The sequence below is a fragment of the Typopeltis vanoorti genome, chromosome 19 (genome assembly GCF_054136105.1).
Source record: "Typopeltis vanoorti isolate ZY-2024b chromosome 19, IOZ_Tvanoo_1.0, whole genome shotgun sequence".
Lineage (NCBI taxonomy): Eukaryota > Metazoa > Arthropoda > Arachnida > Uropygi > Thelyphonidae > Typopeltis > Typopeltis vanoorti.
This window is the reverse complement of record NC_143567.1, coordinates 72,173,931-72,194,030: the sequence shown is the minus strand read 5'-3', so window position 1 is coordinate 72,194,030 and position 20,100 is coordinate 72,173,931. Positions and strand designations below refer to the sequence as shown.

Here is a 20,100-nt window from a genome sequence, read left to right as displayed (position 1 = left end):
TAAAATGAAGTTAAATTATAGCCAATGTGCAGAAAATTCCTTTTTGTTTATGAGCTGGTGTGACTGGAAAAAATATTTCTTTCTATGTTTCAACTTTCTTCTTTTATATGATGCCTGCCCAAAACATTTGAAAACTTAATAGTATCATGGATAGGTTAAGGATTTTTTTTATATTGTATCAAAAATTGTTTCTTTTAGATAATCTAGATTAACCCTGCTCTGGAGACCACACATTCACACCTGACCTAAAGACATTCATGGGCACCAAACTGCTTCTAAAAAGAGTATATCAGTAATAGGAGTTTTTTTTTTTTAAATGATGACCCACACATGAAAGCTCACAGGACCTATAACAAAACAGTGGCATGTGTGTTTAACACACAGACACACACACACACACACAGGGGGAAACTTCTGCATTATCATGAGAAAGCATCATCATTTTCTGAGATGCAGCTCTAAGAAGCATTATTATAATGAATGCTTCTTAGACTTGAATCTATATTAATTTGTTACTTACTGGATCTCCAATACTGTCGGAACTTATATTTCAGTATTCAAATCAATGATAATTATATCATTCCACTCAAAACCTGGACCTCTTCTGTATCCCCCTTCCCATGCTGGTAAAACAACTGACTTGTTTTGCTAATATTTCCTTCTGCATTCTGTTTAAGTGACTAAACAGAATGCAGAAGGTATGACTACCATCACACACACACTCTTGCATGCCAAAAATATCAAGTTTATTTGTAATATTTTCACAGGTATCTGGAAAATAGGGTTAAATAGCCATAAAAAAACATTTTCATATTTTATATAATTTTGTCCCTGATGCTTGTCTGTTAGTAAGCATGGTGATAAAAAGATAAAAAGACATTTGAGAGAAATTCAATCAAGAATACGTATCAGAATTTCAGAAGAAAAAAAAAAAAACATTAAAAACTGGAAATGTGGAAAGACCGCTGGAGTAGTTAATATTCAACCAAAAATGCTTAAATATGGAGGTATAAAAGTTTTGCAGTGGCCTGCACTACATAATTCAGAAAGCCTGGTCAGAGGGTCAAACCCTGGAATGTTTGACCCTCTGACCAGGCTTTCTGAATTCAACATCAACATCTTCCTGTAGCTCCATCAATTCTAATTGCCGATTTACAGCTTAAATAGAGACTGTGTATTGCTTGATGTAATGTCCCATTTACACCATATTATCGTAGTGTTTTGAACAACTTTTCTTTTGCAGTTATGCAGTGCAGCTAGTGGTGAGCTATAGGGGGCTCGCGTGAGCCCTTTGTTAAATTTTTCTGAAATTTGTGAGCCCCTTGTTCTTCTTTACTTTTTTATTTTATTTTTTTGAAACATATTAAGCGACAAACTCATACGGTAAACTAACAAAAATTAGTCTATTCAGCAGGGTATAGATTATTTGGAATTATTGTTTCAACTCCTCTGTAACACGCCCAAGTTTGAAAATAAAATAAGCGCATGCGCTATCTTTACCCTTTTTCCTTCTGGTAGCCAATCGTATGGTAAAACCAGTAGTCAATCAAATGTTTTATAAAAGATTTATACTATATATTATATTATTATATTTTGATAGTTAAAAAATGTTTTTCTTATGTAAGATAAATTAACACATTTGATTGTGTGCAAAAATTTCATGTTTAGATCATGAAATATTTGTTTAAAAATGATATCCTTTAGAGGTTGATTGTCTTCTCACACTTTTTGATTGGAATTTGTACACAAGCTGTATTAATAAAAGTTTTTGTGTGAAATATGGCTTCTTTTTTTTTCCTCGACGACGCGAGTTCTTTGTTAAAATTCCCATAGCTCACCACTGAGTGCAGCCACTGCAAAACTTTTATTATAGGAGTATTATTGGAGTAGAGCTCTCATAGTATCTATCTATCTATAAAAAATAAATAAAACTGAATGAATGTAAGAATTACAGGGAATTTTTCTACAGAGTGTTCCTGGTAAGTTTTATGCAACTATACCTGAGAAATGGCTAAGAAAAATTGTGAAAGGGAAACTTGATGAAGAACAAGTTGAGTTCAGGGTCTAATAGGAGTTGTGAGGATCAGATTTTCAACTTAAGACAAATAGTAGAGAAATCGTAGAATACAATAATCTTGTTATACAGATTACTATACAACAAGAATCTGTATTCAAGTTTTTCTTTGTAGATCTGGAAAATGCAAATGACAAGGCTGCAAAAGAAAAGTTGTTCAAAATACTACAATAATATGGTGTAAATGAGACATTACATCAAGCAATACACAGTCTCTATTTAAGCTATAAATCAACAATTAGAATTGAAGGAGCTACAGGAAGATGGTTTGATGTTGAATCAGGTGTGAGATGAGTGCACGTTATCTCCACTGTTATTCATCATCTATAAAGATCTCATTATAAAGAAAAGTGGTATTAAAGTTGACATCAAAACTGGAAATGTTAATCTCAGCTCTTTACTTTATACAGATGATGTTATACTTCTAAATAAATTCACTACAACTCTGCAGGATTCCCTGAATAAATTGAATAACTGCTATAATAAATATGGTATAGCAATAAAAAGACAATGAAAGTAGGCAGAAACAACATCAACTGCATCTTGAATGGAGAACCTACAGAACAAGTAAAATATTTCAGCTATTTAGGAACAATTGGCAAAGGAAATATAGAAATAGACAGCAGAATTAACAAAGTTGTATGGTAGGAAATCAACTGAATAAATTTATACGGAATAAGAGAGAAATTAGTCAAAACACTAAAGTAGCTGTATACAAGACAGTTTTCAAACCAATTTTAACTTAGGAATCTGAGAGCCAGGTTGGAAATAAAACACTTGATCAGACTGTTGACTAGAGATATGAGAGTTCTGAGAAAGATGGAGTGACCAGATGACATCAGTGGTAGTATGATATTAAAAATGAGGATAATTAAGAAAAAACTTGACATTGTTAGCATTATTAGTGGTGTGTGGAGCTATCTCAGATGTATCGTCACTTAAACAGAATGAAAGGAAAGGTTAAGAAAGCAAGTCCCCCCCCCCCAAGATAACAGGACAAAGACTCAGAGGAAGACAAAGATCTAGACTGATATTATAAGAAGTGCCTTAAAAAAACGAAAATATATGATCTGATAATATTGTAATCATGATAGATAACAGATTGATTTGAAAAAAAAAAAATTGTTGACAGGAAGTGAAATTATGTAATTTTTTCATGTACCTAAATTGCTGAAGTATTTTATTTGTTCTATAAGGTTTCCATTGAGAATTCAGTCAATATTTTCCATCTTCTTACTGCGGAGTTTTGTACTAACCATTTTACAGCAGTTTACAATTTCGTGAAAGAACCATAAAGAGTGGACAACCGGACCTGAGGACGATAGCCAACTATTATTGATCTGTGGATCTAGAACAAAGTAACACTTACTCCTCATCCAAACAACTGTTCTCCCCTTCACAGGCTATTGTCACACCACTCAACTGATGTCCCAGAATAACAATAGTGTTAATCTGGTACAAGCAGCAGGGACAGTTTTCGCTCTTATATACATCTTTCATGGATTATTAATACTTTTTAAACTTGGACCTAAACCGGATGTTTTATATTAGTTAATCTTTTTATGACATACTATTTCATTTGGTATGGAAGAAAGTCTTCTTAAACTTGGAGCAAACCTGGACATTTTATAATTACTTTATCTTTTTTCAGCAGATGAATTTTATTTTATGTGTAATATCTTTGGAAACTTGGACTGTACATGGACAGTTTACAGTTTAATCTTTTTTACAATATTTTATTTGTAAAAAAGTTTTCTTAAACTTTGACCTAGAAAAGTTGTCTTCTACTATTGCCACTCTGGGCAGGCAACTAGGAATTGGCTGTTGCCCTATTGCCAATAAATCCCCTAAACACCTATGCTGGATTTATTTTGGAATATAACATCATACATAAAGCAAAGCATTGAATATTTCTGATTTCAATATCAGACTTAATTCCACATTCCTTCATAATGTGATTCAAACTGATGAATCACAGATAACAAACAAGCTAAATAGCAGAGGCCCTAAACAAAAATATTTCATTCCCAGGATCTGTCCTTCAGAGTGAATCAAAAGTAACTGTTGTTGATCTGAATTTTTATGGTGAATTAGTAACTGAGGCTATGATATGTAAAGTGAAAGCTAAGAAAGCATTAAAATGAAACATTATATAAATATATAATCACGTGATGTATGTCCTAGGATTCTGTTCTTGGCCCTCTACTGTTTGACTTGTTCGTAAATGATATATATCATATGGATTGACTGGCGATTTTCAGTTGTTTGCTGATAATGCATAGGAAGAATTATAAGTAACACTGCTAATGTTAATTATATTCAAGAAGATATGAACAGACTCATTGCTTGGACAAACGAGCATCAAACAAAATATAAGAGCTGTGTACTATATTGATGGCACTGTACTACAGGAGGTGTTAGATTTGTAATCTGGAAGTCATGGTTGACAGTAGACCGAACTTTAGAGAACACATTGCAAAGACTGCACATCATATTGTCACTATGATACATTAAGATGTAGGAAGTACATGAAAGAAGTATATTAACATGTAGGAATAAGGTGGTGGTTGTGACAGTATATAAAGCATTGGTAAGACCACACTTGGGCTATTGTGCTCAGATTTAATCAATTAGTTTTCAGTGTGATGTGGAAACACTGGAGAGGATCCAGAGATGAGCGACTAAGCCAACATCAGCACTCTGGAATGTTGGTTATGAAGAGAGGTTAAAGGAATATGGACTGCAGGTATGAGACAAGGATTTACATTATCCCCTCTGTTATTCATTATCTATATGGATCATATTATGAAGGAAAGTGGTATTAAACATGATATCAAAATTGGAGATGTTAATGTCAGCTCTTTGCTTTATGCAGATGATGTTATACTTCTAAATAAATCTGCTACAAGTCTGCAAGATTCTCTGACTAAATTGAATAACTATTGTAATAAATATGGTATGAAGGTCAGTATTAAAAAGACAAAGCCAATGAAAATAGGCAGAATCACTGAAAATGTCAACTGTGTTGTGAATGGAGAACCCATGGAACAAGGCGAACATTTCAGCTACTTAGGCACGATTTTTAGTGAAGATGGTAAATTCAATATAGAAATAGACAACAGAATCAGCAAAGCTGGTATGGTGGGAAGTCAATTGAATAAATTCATATGGAATAAGAGAGAAATTAGTCGGAACACTAAAATTAGCTTTATACAAGACAGCGTTCAAACCAGTTTTAACTTATGGATCTGAGAGCTGGATCAGAAGTAAAACACTTGACCAAAGACTAGAGACCGCAGATATGAGATTCCTGAGAAGGATTAGGGACATGAACAGATGGCAATATAATATTAAAAATGAGGATATTAGGAAAGAACGTGACATTGTCAGCATCCAGGAATGCGTTAAGAAAGATTAGCAAAACAAGTGTTCTCTGCCAGGTTGGCAGCAAAACGACCCAGAGGAAGACCAAGATATAGGTGGATCGATACGGTACAAAGTGCCTTAGACGACAGAAATATAAGATCTGAAAATGTTGGAGTCTTGACAAGTAACAGACTGATTTGGAGGAAAATTGTAGATAGGAAGTTAGTAATGATGTAATTTTTTTCATGTAGTACTATCATATCCTGTACACCCCTTGAGGGTACATGGCAGGAATTTGATGATGATGATGAATTTGGTGGATAGAGATATTTAAGTTAGTGAGGGGATTTTACTGAATTAATCCAGAGGGGATTATAAAAACAGTAGAAGGCAAGAGAAGAACAAGATGCCATCATTGGAAGTTACGTAAGCATGTAGAGGAATATGAGAAGTACATTTTTTAGATAAAGAATTGTAGATGAATGGGATGCATGACCAGAATATGTTGTTAATGCAAGGAGTGTTAAGGGTTTTAAGATTCAGTATGATAAATATATTGTCAGTTGAATGAACCTCCTATGATGAGTCTGCCAACTCTATAGCAGATGTAATAACCATAATAATAATAATATAAAATTCTTGATATTCTTCATATCAAATCTGATATCAAGAATGTCAAGGGTCAAAGCCATATAACTGAGAGGAGACCTCCACATAGCCTTCGAAGAAATGCAGAGAAGCGACCAGGGCTTCTGACCTAATCCTCACCTTCTCGTGTTGCACCCTGTTAGGTATCTACCTGGATACTGAACGAACGAGGATGGGCTGGCAATTTGGGATTTATCCGACCAAATTGTATTCTTATTGGCTTAAACAAAATTTTCAAATGATGGCACAATATGACAGAATTTCATGCCGTCTGGGGTGTTAAATTTCATGCCCGGTTAAACAAAGCCCCCACTGTTTTCGCCAGGGAACCAGGGCAAACAGTGAAAAGTCAGCTACTGAAACAAATCTTAAAATCCACCCCAACTCAACATCACCAGAGTTCAAGATTGGTACTATCAACATAAGAAGCCTGAATGGCAAAGAAATGGAGCAAGCTGAGGAATTACATAAGTACCAGATCGACATAATAGGGGTGACTGAAACAAAAAAGACAAAAACTGGTGAGATCTTTCTGAGCAATAAATACAAAATGTTATATTCAGGCAATGACAATCAAGGAAAAGTAGTAGCCATGGTATTCAACACTAAATAGGAATCCCTTGATTAACGCGATTAATTAATCCCTCGATGTTACCGCGTATATCAAAATCACGTTAATCAAATCTAATAATCAATAGTAAAAATTACAATTCGTCCATGATTGATTACTGTATTAATAATTCGTTTTATATGGATTTGTTTTAGGAAAGATAAAAAATAAATGCAAAGTAGATGTTTAATAAATACTTGTACCTACATTATTTACTGCAATTTTTTTTAACAAAAGACGTTATCAAGAATCGTTTGAACAGTTTTAGTTTTTTTTTCCTTATCGGCATAAATTCTATGATAACAAGCAAAATGACTCTCCAGACCTCGGCAAACAAGCAATAAAACATAAAGAAAAAACATTGCAAATATAATACATGATTGTACAAATTAAGTGGATATTGAATCCAACATTATTTCATAGCCGAATATAGAAACCAGAAGAGTTTCCTGCTGAATATATAGAAACTAAAAGTTTCGGCTAATGCAAGCATAAGCAACCTTATGGGCAACTCGTAGTAAAGGTGGGGTAACCTCCAGATCACTTTCCTTATTAGCTATTCAGGCACTCGAAGATGACCTTTCCAGCACCTCAAGCCACGAAATTTGGTCTATTTTATGTGCCATCTCGTGCACTGCAGTGGAGAAAGAATTTAAAAAAGTACGAGATCGACACATCAAAACATTTGAAAATTTAAAAAAGAACTCAATCTCGAAACCACAACCTCCTACCGAAACGGTAGTCAACCTTTCATCATTTAGTGTGAAACCTGAAGCACTTGATGCCCTTGCATGTGGCCACAACTTCGCCATTGCACCCAGAACAATACCTGCTGAAGATATTATGATACGAATTGAACGCAGGATATGACACCTTCCAAACCACGTCGGAAACGATATTAGACTGGATGTGGCTTGTGTTCTGACCAAAGCTAAACCACCAAAAGCCAACATGCCCAGTAAGGAAATTAAATCTCTACTAGAATTAAAGAAAAACAAGAAAATAATAATCACCAAAGCTGATAAAGGGAACACAGTATTGCTTAACCAAAAGGATTACACAGGTAAGCTGAAAGTCCTATTGTTAGATTGGGCTACTTTCCTCCCTATCGAGTACAATCCCACCAACTCACAAATTAGAAAACTCCACAGGCTCCTTAAGAAGGTCACTTCTTGGCCTGTGGAAATCACTAACAAATTAAAACCATTTAACTCCATACCCCCCCCCCCCGTATTTATGGACTCCCAAAAATACATAAGGAAAATGTGCCATTACGTCCCATAGCGGATGGCATTGATTCCTCCACATACAAACTAGCTAAACATTTGGCCAAAGCTCTCTCACACTATACTGGCAACACACCTTCACACATAAAAAAACTCAGCCCACTTCAAAGTCAGCATAGAAAACCTTACACTCAAACACACTGACATAATGGTCAGTTTTGATGTCTCCTCCTTATTCACAAATGTCTCACCCAAAGAATCCTTAGAGCTAATCCAAGCTAAATTTCCTCCTAATATCATAGACCAATTTCAGTTCACAATGAACTCAGGCTATTTTGTTTGGCAAGGAAAATTCTACAAACAAATAGAGGGGAGAGCCATGGGTTCACCACTCTCCCCGCCCTTGGCCAACTTTTATATAGAGACTTTTGAAGAGAAAGCCTTAAGCTCTGCCCCACAAAAACCAACCATTTGGCTTCGCTATGTTGCTGATGTCTTCGCTATTTGGCCACATAGCTCCGATGCACTCCTCTCCTTCCTAACACACTTAAACAACCAACACCCCAGAATCAAATTCACCTTGGAAGAGGAAAAAAACAACTGCCTTCCTTTCTTAGACACACTTGTCACCCGCCAGCCTGATGGAACCTTGGTTTTCTCAGTCTATATAAAACCCACCCATACAGGTACATTCACCAGCAATCCCACCACCTCGCAACAATATGGAGTCATTAAGACACTACACAACAGGGCTAAACTTATCTGTTCAAATGACAATGCCCTAACCACAGAACTAAACCACATTCTCAGCCAATGGCTACCCCCTCAAAAAAATCCAAAAAATATTGAAACAAGTAACCCCCCCCCCCCTCACAACAAGAATTACTCTAAATCCATCACCATACCCTATATCCGAGGCACCTCGGAAAAAATTACAAAAATCCTAAAAAAACATGACTTAACTTCATGTTACAGACCATATAAAAAATTGGCATCCCTTATCTGCTCTACTAAAGACCAACCTCCCCCACTCCAGACCTACCTAGTGTATACAAGGTCCCTTGCAGCTGTAAGCTGTCCTAATTTGGCCAAACAGGCAGGACAGCAAATATCAGAATTTCAGAATACAAGGACTACATCTGGTTTCACCAATACAGCCACTCTGGTCTTGCTGACCATGCACTGGATACCTGCCATAGAATACGGTGGAAGAAAGCCACGATAATACACCGTAGCAAATACAAATATGAAAGGCTTTTCATGGAATCAGCTTCAACCCTAAGAAACAATCCAAACCTCAACAAATTTGGCTGCACAAGACTGCCTCAAATTTGGGAAACCAACATAGAAGACCTTCAGCCCAATCGCCCAAGAATACCAACATTGCCCGCTAGGGGCACTATCAGGACTTTAGGGGAAATAATAGCTTCCTGCTTCTTCCTCACTTACTGTTTGTTGTGCCTGCGTGCACGTGTCTTGTTCTTAAGTTCCTTGAAAATGGCAATGTGATGTTGCCAAAATAGTGAAGTATATTAAAATTTATTTTAATGTATATCCTAGTTTACATTGTAATTTCCTTAAATTATTTAGTAAAAAACACTTTCCTTAGTATTTTCCATAATGTAAAGCACATCTTCACTTTACAACAAATAATCGAGAAATCATGGGAATATAACAAAGATCTGTATTTAAGTTTTGTCGATCTGGAAAAAGCATATGACAAGGTGCCAAAAAAAAAGCTATTCAAAATGCTACAGTTATTTGGTGTCAATAGGGCATTATATCAAGCAATACTTAGTCTTTATTTCAGTTATAAGTCAGCAGTTAGAATTGAAGGAAGTACAGGAAGGTAGTTTAATGTTAAATCTGGTGTCAGACAAGGATGTACATTATCCCCTCTGTTTTTCATTATCTATATGGATCACATTATGAAGGAAAGTGGTATTAAACCTGATATCAAAATTGAAGGTATTAATCTCAGCTCTTTGCTTTATATGGATGATGTTATACTTCTAAATTAATTTGCTACAAGTCTGCAAGATTCTCTGACTAAATTGAATAGTTGTTGCAATAGATATGGTATGAAGGTCAGCATTAAAAAGACAAAGACAATGAAAATAGGCAGAAACATCAACTGCATTGTGAATGGAGAACCTACAGAATAAGTAAAACATTTCAGCTATTTAGGCACAATTTTTAGCAAAAATGATAAATTAAATATGGAAATAGACAACAGAATCAACAAAGCTGGTATGGTAGGAAGTCAACTGAATAAATTTCTTTGGAATAAGAGAGAAATTAGCCAAAACACTAAATTAACTGTATACAAGACAGTGTTCAAACCAATTTTAACTTATGGATCTAGGGCTGGGTTAGAAATAAAACACTTGATCAAAGACTAGAGACCACAGATATGAGATTCCTGAGCAGGATTAGGGGCATGAACAGATGGCAATATCATATTAAAAATGAGGATATTAGGAAAGAACTCGATATTGTCAGCATCCAGGAATGCATTAGCAGAGCTAATCTCAGGTATGGTCACTTAAGCAGAATGGGAGAGGAAAGATTAGCAAAACAAGTGTTTTCTGCCAGGTTGGCAGACCAAGAATAGGTGGATTGATACAGTAAAAAGTGCCTTAGAAGACAGAAATATAAGACATGATAATACTGGAGTATTTACAGGTAACAGGCTGATTTGGAGGAAAATTGTAGATAGGAAGTTAATAATGGTGTAAATTTTAAATGTAGTACTATCATATCCTGTACACCCCTTGAGGGTATATATCAGGAATTTGATGATGATGATGATAGATGTGTTAATTTCAGCTCTAATAGGTTAATATCAAAATTGGAGGTGTTAATAACATCATCTGCTTTAAGCAGATGATGTTATACTTTTGAATAAATCCATTACAAGTCTGCAGGATTCCCTGACCAAACTGAAAAACTGCAATAATAAATTTGGTAGTAAAATCAACAATGAAAAAAAACAAAGAAAATGAAAATAGCAGAATCACTGAAAATATCAACTGCTTCCTGAACGGAGGAACCTATAGAACAAGTAAAATATTTCAGCTATTTATGTGCAATTTTTAGTGACGATAGTAAATTAAATATGAAAATAGATAGCAGAATTAGTAAAGCTGGTATGGTGAGAAGTGAATAAATTTATATGGAATAAGAGAGAAATTAGTCAAAACACTAAAGCAGCTGTATACAAGACAACGTTCAAACTAATTTTAATTTATGAATCTGAGAGATGGGTTAGAAATAAAGCTTTTGATCAAAGACCGGAGACCACAGATATGAGAATTCTGAGAAAGATTAAGGGAATCAACAGATGGCATCAGTGGCAGAATCATATTAAAAATGAGAATATTAGGAAAGAGCTCAAGATTGTTAGCATTCAGGAATATGTTACTCTTGTTGTTCTTGTTGCTGCTTTCTGAAGATGACTGTTTCTTTGGAAAAAATGTTGTTGGTCCTTAGAAACCATAAAAGCTGAAAGTTAACCGCTTTATCCAAAATCTTGATTTTTTAGGAGCACTTATCAGAATAATTTGTGGGGATTTTTGGATTCTTATCTGGCTATGGAAAAGTAATAATAACTGCCTTTCACCAGAATTTGAAATAAGTTCAGAAGTTTATTCAGGAAGAATGATTACAGATGTTTGATCATATCATAATGGATGTTATCTAATCCTATAGCAGCTGGATGGTATTAGAACCAAGCAGCTTTCGGTTATTTCTTGAACAGCCTGTTGTAATATTCCAGACCATTTGAAGTGAACAGATATTGATGTTTTTTCTGGATTGTTTTTTTTAGGTGAGGAATTTGGGGAATAAGAGGATGTTTGGAAAACTATTCTTGAGGGTATCAACAACTGCTTATGGATAAGTAAGTAATTGCATATCCTTTCTGTTTGAGTATCAAAAAGGGTTAGATGGAATATCTATCCATCATTTTTCAGCTTTGTCATAGATCTGTTTGGTGCTTGTTGATTTGGTAATAAATGATATGAATTGGTCCTTTTTTTTCCCAAGAGTCCTTTTAGCTCTAATGGAAATATATTGTGATTGGGATAGGAATACATTCAAAAGAAGAAGTTCCCTAAGCTTTGTTTTAAGGTTTCTCAGCTGCTGTACATTGTGAATGCTAAGGAAAAAGTGGATTCACCTAATGTTTTAGGTACTGCAGTTGTGGATTCTATTATACACTTCATAATATGATTCATTGCTTAACTGAATTCATATTCTGCTAGGAATGTGAAAATATTCCAGTCAGTTTTGTCCATAATATCCAAGATGGAACATGTAGTTACCCATTAAAGAAAGCAGGGGTATCACGATGAAATGACTGCTTCACAGATGTTATCTGTAACTCCCCATTTAAACTGTAGAAAGATGGATGGTGAACCAACTGTTAGACCAGAGCCATGAATGTTTGAGTGGGCATGTGGAAAAAGGAATTTTTTGTTTTAAATCCAATTTCTTGTTAAGTATGTGATTTGCAATTCTTCTTCTAATATTAGTTTGTACACCACTCCCATACTGTATTTCTTTAAATTTCCCATTAAGAATAGAGAGGCGACAACTGCAACATGATATCATCAATTTGATCCTGGAAAATACCTATACTGGGTGAGAGATAGGTAGAAATAGATAGACAGAGATACGTAGAATCTCTTATTACAACATTCTGTAATACATCCTACTGGGAGGTAAGACCTATAAGATTCTACATTAGGATCCATGGCAGTTATCTGTATGTCGGTATCATGAAAGACTTGTAGGAAATAGAAGTATGGTTGTCGAAGGTAGTGGTAGCCCCTCCTTCCCATCCCATATCCTATCCAATCCTTATGGATAGCAGAGGTATACTGCAATGTAGGTATTCATTTTTGCAAATAAAAACCCATTGGATTATATTTCTGAAAGAAGACCTTGATATTATTACTATTTTTTTTTTTTATTATTATTATGGGTGACTCCAGGGAGTCCTTAGGCTCATCGAGGGAGGCCCTAAACATCATATCCACACAACTATATGACATTCTCACAGTATCTATCATACCTTGCCTTGAACTCACTCACCGTCATAGCATCCACAACACTCTGGCAGCTTATTCCACTTATTTACCACTCTAAAAGTAAAGAACCCAGCTCTAACACCCTTGCCCAGCTTCCATAGGTGTCCCCCAGTTCTCCCACCACCAGTCCTGATCTCAAAAATATCCTCTGAATTAATCCTATAGAAACCCTTTAGCAATTTGAATGTCTCAATCATATCTCCCCTTTTCCGCCTATCAACTAATTTCTGCAACCCACAAATCTTCAACCTGTTCTCATAAGGTTCATTCCATAGACCTGCTATCATCTTGGTTACTCGCCTCTGGATCCTCTCCACCTCCTCCCCATCAAGAAGAAACCTAGGTGACCAAATCTGGGCACAGTAGTTGAGATGAGGTCTTATCAAGGCTTGGTACAGAGGTACAATAACTTGCTTGTCTCTGCTCGTCAAAGTATTTTTTAAACAACCAAGTGAGTTGACGAGCTGATTTAGCCACTTTTGCCCTTAAACTTCTTCTCCCTATCTACCAACACTCCCAAGTACCTGGCCTCATCAATCTCCTGGAGTATGGTTCCACCAATGTGATATACTGCTGCTAATCGTTTCACCCCAAAATGCATAAGCTTACATTTTGTCACATTAAAAAAAAAAAAAAAAAAATTGAATGCTTCACAATTCTGCGTGTCATCCTTGCGCAAGGGCCATGCTAATCTTCTCTGTATCGTTCCAATTTTAGTATATGTACTGCCGAAGCAAGTATAAAAAAACTTTTAAGTTTGTTTATACTTGCATCATCTAGGTTTTGGCAGAATCTGTGATGATTTCCATTGTAGGAAGTTAGTTATTTAAGTTTGGTCACATCTAGCTTCTGGTATTGTGGGATTTAATGATATTAATGTTGGATTTTTCTCTTTCAGGGAAATGTGAATGGTTAGTGTCCATCTCTTCCTCTCCAAGAAAAAACATCTAATTCAATTTATATGCAGATCTGAAGGCACATCCTTTTATTCTTTTGGGGTGCATGATCAATTATGTTTCTAACTGGCAGGTTTGATGTAGCAGAATCATTTTTGGTAGGTCTTCAGGAGTGAGGCCATATTCATCCCCCCCCTGCCCTCTCTGATCCACTCTATTCAGATAATTATGAGTAAATCACCCCACTCAGGGATGATAAAATTGTGAAAAGGTGGAACAATCTCAAATACCTTGTTTGCTGTTTCCACTAGATATTTCTTGTGGGTTATATTTCCTCTTTGCCTCCTGTTGTATGTTCTGATTGGTCATGATCTCTTGAATCTCATATTCATCTTTCCACTTAAAAGCTCAGGAATAAGCCAGATAGTCATCTCCTTCACAATTAGTGCATTTGGGGGTGTTTTGCATTTATGCTCTTTATTCTGCTGCTATTTACTGTCACATTGGATACAGGTGGCAGAGACATGACAGGAAATCTGAGCATGCCCATATTTCAGACATTTAAAGCTACATAAAAGATTTGGGATACAGAACTTAGATGGACAATTAAGATACCTGATGATGGGGATTTTGGGTGTGTTATATATCTACATATAATTTGATCTTTTAATTTGGAACAAATTTCCTCATTTGGATCATCAAGGAAGTCCCATTCAAATATGATTCCTTCTCCAAAAGTTCTGTTTTGTGTTCTGTTTCTTTAGTTTTCTGGAGATATTGTAATTAGTATTCCCTTCAAAGTAATGTTGCATTAAGTAATTGTTCTGGAATTGGGAAGATGTTTTAATGAGAAAGTCTCCTGAACAGAGTTTTTAAACATAATTTGGGAATCCTGCTTATCCACCTGACACTTTCTGAATAAAGAAATGTGGCATTTATTTATTCAGGCTTTAACTTGTTGAATGTATAATAAAAAATGATATACTTGTTGTGTCTTCTGCAGACGCTTTCTGTTTTTTATTGTCTGTTGACGTTAATTCGATTGCTAGATACTTGGTTGGAACTTAAGAATCTCTAATAAACATGAGGATGAAAGACTCATTCTAAAATGAAGGAGATAATTTAATTTTTTAAATTAAATCTCCCTGCTGATCAGAAAGCCACACATGGATATTTCAGAAGTGAAACAGGCAGTCTTGGGCTCTGTTCTCAGGCCATGGGGAAACTTACTGCAATACAGTTGACCCGTGCAGGCAAACCTACTAACCAAGTGATTCTGGCTGGGACATCTGGGACTGCTTGTTTTGTTTGAAGCAAAGATAAAAATAGTGAGACCACTAGGATCCTCCCTTTCCAATTTCAGTCACATTACACTGCAAAAATGGTGATGACAGGGCATTGGATCCCTATGTAATGGTAGTCTGTAAAACAGAACATTAAAAAAACACTAAAAAAAAAAAAATCAAAGAATGGGAATGAATGGATAAAAATGAAAAGGGGTCAATATTCATCACACCATCACTGAGAGGGGAATCAGCAGTGTCATCACTGAAAATCACTGGAGTGATTTTCCAAAACTCTATCCCTTATGATCTGATTCTTGACAAAGTAGTGGTGTAAACTTTTATCTCAATTCAGGTCAGGTTGTTCTAGTAGTTAATTTTTCAATGTTTACATTTGATGAAAAGAGCGGAGTAGTTATTTAACTTAGTGATGCCTCAGCCATCAAGCAAATTATCATCTCATTCCACTTTGTCTAGAAATCAAATGGATACTTTAATATTCATGGAATATATCATAAGAGGAAGAAGAAAGTTCCTAGAGCAGAAAGCCTAATCAGTGTTTTACATTACTTAAGAGTAGATATATGGATATCTAGAGAAGGGATGTAGGAGAAAGAATAAACATAATAACTTTAATAATACAGCGCTACTAAAAATGATGTAAACTTTTATAACCCTTCCATAACATATTTGTTTTAAATAAGTTTAATATTTCTATTTAATCATGATAGCCGAATTTCTGAGATTATTAGCAACTTTCATCTACACGATGTTAAATTAAGGCTTATTGTAGTACAGGTAACACTCGTATAACACAGATGTTAGGTTCCATAGAAATGCCGCGTCATGCAACACGCAAATTACATAGAAAAAGTAGGGTTATGTTCCGAAATCGTTATTATTATTATTATTGTATAAATAACGATGACATATCCAACAAAAATATATTTTTATTTAATTCAGGTAATTCATGTAAGTTAAAAAAACATAAACTATGAAACAAATACATAGTACAGTATATACTTATAAAAATTACAAATTGTAGTAACCCTTTATCTTTTTATAATAAAAATTACAAATTATAATATCATCACTGTCTTCAAAACTAACATTTCGTAGATGTTCTTTATTTATGAGAGATTTCAAGTGATGATGACCGGACGTCATCATCACTTGAAATCTCTTGGACATCATTAGTATAATTCTCATTGCATACTTCTGCGGGTTTAGTTATCAAGAAGTCAGTAATAAGATCTTGCTTACCACTATGCTGCAATTTTTTATTAGGTTTATAATATGGAGCTAAACAAATATCCAACTGTCTCATGAATTTTCCAGAGTGCTCCCCTGAGGGATTATTATGTGTAGAATAACTTCCTAACTTTCTTGCCAAGTCCAATCCTTCTGCTAATTTCTTTAAACTGAATTCATAACAATCAGAATCTTTGGCAGAACTTTCCCTGCCATTTGGTTCAACATCATCTATTAATTGTACCAGTTCCTTCTCATTTAAATCAGTTTTCCCATTAATTAATTCACTAATTTCGTTTTCAACCATAATACAAAAGCCCTCTAAGTGGCCATTACTATAAAAATAAATTTTTACATAAAAAAGCATTACATATTGTATGTAACTCACCAGAAAATAGTGTTCATTTTGAGATTAACACAGTTATGATTTTTAATGTACTTTCTGGGCAAAAAACAAAGGCAATTTTCAACAATAAACAATTGATGTATAACCGTACTAAAGAGTATTTTCCCTAATATAAATTCACTTCTTATAACTACATGCACAATACGGGCAGATGCAAATTTAATGAAGATAAAATTTGATTTTTAAGTCACACAATGAAAAATATATAAAAAGATAAAGGGTTACTACAATTTGTAGATGGTGTTGTATCAAAAATGCATTGCATAAGTACCGCATTATGTGAGGGTTACCTGTATTTTGATACACCGGATACAAAAATTCTTATATAAAATATAGAGAGTAAACAGAACAGAACCTTACCTCAGAAAGAGAATGTTCTAATTTTATTTTGTGCTTACAAACAGGATCAACAAAATCTAGTGGTGCCAGGAGATAGACTGTCAACAAACCAACAAATATCCATGCTTTCCCAATTTTCCAGTGAAGAGGCAGCATGTAATTGGCTTTAAAAAATGATGAAAATATTAGTATAATGCAATCATATTTAATTTCAATCCATAATAATAATAATAAAAATAGTGTTCTGACATAGAGAATTTTAGTTCATCCTCTCACTTTCAATAGCCATAATTGTCTAGGTAGTATCAAAATTGGATTTCAATTTCCTCATCCCCCTCAAAAAAAAAAAAAAAAAACCTATAACAAAAACATTAAATCCACAAAACAAAATAACAACATAAAAATCTTGTTGTTTCTTAACTATATATACACCAAAGGGATTCATTTTCTGCACTTGCTCTCATACAAATACATACTTTTCCAAATCAACTGCATCTTATGTATTTGGAACTTAGGAGAAAACAAAAATTAAATAAGAGCAACATACACCCCATCTTAAAGGAACGAATAAGGTAGTATTTATTTTTATTTCCAAGTGTCTATAAAATTATCACCGTAAGTCAGTTTATTTTGGCTAATTACAGAAAGAAAAAGGGCATCATAGTTTGCGATTGTCTTTCACCTTCATACAATTGAATTGCCATGGGAGAAGTAGACCCATCTCTCCTGCAATGGGAGTGGCCTTCACTCTGTAGTGGGTGAAAATACAGGCTGATCATCATCAACAGTAATGATATAGTATTAAATAATAAACAGTAATAACAGAATGTTTGTTCAGTTATTATTATTTTTAATAAAAATTAAGTTTCTAATAGCCAAAAATATTTTTTATTTTAATTTATTTTCAACTTTTGGAATGTCACCCTCTCCTTTTGTACTGGTTCTTAGTCCCATATAACACAGGACTTATAGGAATCTATGAGATTTTTAACTACCATGTTATATGAAGATTGTCTGTATTTTGGTCACAGAAGTTTTATCAGAATCAGGTCAGGGCTCTGTGCTATAATGTTCTTAGTGGCATTCTACTCATCGCTTAGCACGCAAGATTGAAATGACTTCTAAGTGAACTGATCTCCTTTATATGCATTTAAAAGAGATTAGTATTTTTAGAATAAATGATACAACACAGATGATACAATTATTAATGTTATACTTCATATATTTTGTGAAACTGGGATGAACATCAGAGAAGAAAACAGTATAGTCTATTGTTTTCAATAGATATAAAATTAAAATTAATTTTTATTAAAAAGTAAATAAATAGGCGGTAATTAAAAAGCCAAAACAACTGAAAACAAACTCAAGGATCAAATTTATATAAAAAAATTCAATAATAGACATTTTACTCTGGTGGTGTCATAGTGTCAACAAATATATAATATGATTTTTATGCAGCCAGTTATATTATAAAACAATTTTTTTTCTAATGATACACTGCCAATGACTAAAAACAAAATCAAGCATGAAATTTGCAAAGAAACTTTCTAATGCATATAACATGCTTAATTTTAATCAAGATATATTTCTATTACACCTGATATTTAGTATAACCAAGAGTACAATTTTTTTTTTCTCAAATGACCATGGTTAGAAAAAAAATGACATATTTCAATTAAAAACAGATCCTCTGCAGTTAGTAGTAATGATGCCCTGGCTGAAAAGACTCACAGAGTAAATAGAATGGAGGAGGAGGAATGTGAAACAGCTCCATGAAAACACCTATAGAGGAGAAAAGACAGAAATGAGAAAGTGAAGACTAATTCAGTGAAAGAGGAGTTATTTCATCAATTAACTAGATATTCAGAAGCTTAGGGGTGGGGACAAACTAGAATTTGCATGAAAGCAAGATTACAAACAATCTTCATAAAGGCTTTTCAAATGAACTTGTAGGTCAATCTAGTGAAGAAGTCCTGATATTCATTTTGAAAGTCCTCCTGACATATGGAAGGCAAATTCTGCAAACTTCTTGAGGAGAGTTAAGATGAAGGCCTTAATTATTGATTAATTTATCAATAGTTTCTGTAGTATAACCATCAGAAATAAGGGTAACTCTGATAATAGTTCCTTGTTCAGAAAGAATCGGTTGAACATATTTTATGGCTAGAGACAAAGTCAATTAGAGATTTGACTACACCATATTTCCGATAAGGGTGGTGATGTGTTTAAAATCCATGTATTTGCCAGTGTAAGTTGGTTTTCTATATAATGAGAATTGAAGACTGTCATTTGACTGATACAGAATGAGAGCACCCAGAAAAAGAAGATGGTTGCTATCTTCTACTTTTTTGATTAATTTGATTTGATTCTTGGGTTTACGAATTAATTTTCTCAAGAAATTCATGAAGATCAGACAAAGAAGAGTTCATTAGCAAAAAAAAAAAAAAAAACATCAATATATATATATCCATACTAAATCGATGGTTTAGGTGAAAAAACGTTGAAAAGGGGAAATGGGAGACCTCATAACTGTTCCTTGTATAATTTGTTCTGACAACTGAAGTATCCTGAATTAATTTATCTGACAAAGTCAAATAAATTTATGATATCAGGAGGAAAATCATTATGAAGTAATTCAATTAGAGAAATGTTTGTAAAGAGTGAGATTTCACCAAAAGTTACTGGAAGATTTGTGGGTTATAAGGATAATCCTGAATTTAAAAAAATAAATAAATAAAAATAATAAAAAAAGTTCTTCAGTCCAATGCATCTCTCCAACAGTACTCAAATAGAATTAATACCTTTTATACTCAGGTGGCACTTATCCCAGTGCAATGACGCAAGTATATATCTACTTATTCAAGAAAGAAGAAAGTCTGTGTTCAATTACTGACCAATCACCATCACC

At 34.2% G+C, this 20,100-nt stretch overlaps 1 protein-coding gene and 1 non-coding gene across 2 annotated transcripts in view; both read right to left on the bottom strand.

Annotated features, from left to right (window-relative positions):
• Positions 1-20,100, bottom strand: part of LOC150096239 (midasin) — a 1,081,806-nt gene that overhangs the window by 305,957 nt on the left and 755,749 nt on the right. Inside the window, exon 59 of the mRNA XM_090409469.1 lies at positions 17,214-17,356. Within this exon, the coding sequence (XP_090265595.1) occupies positions 17,214-17,356 (143 nt within the window). The remainder of the gene's footprint in view (positions 1-17,213; positions 17,357-20,100) is intronic.
• LOC150096241 (U6 spliceosomal RNA) lies at positions 13,652-13,758 on the bottom strand. Its single transcript, XR_016550026.1, has one exon. It is a non-coding gene; the product is annotated as a U6 spliceosomal RNA (small nuclear RNA).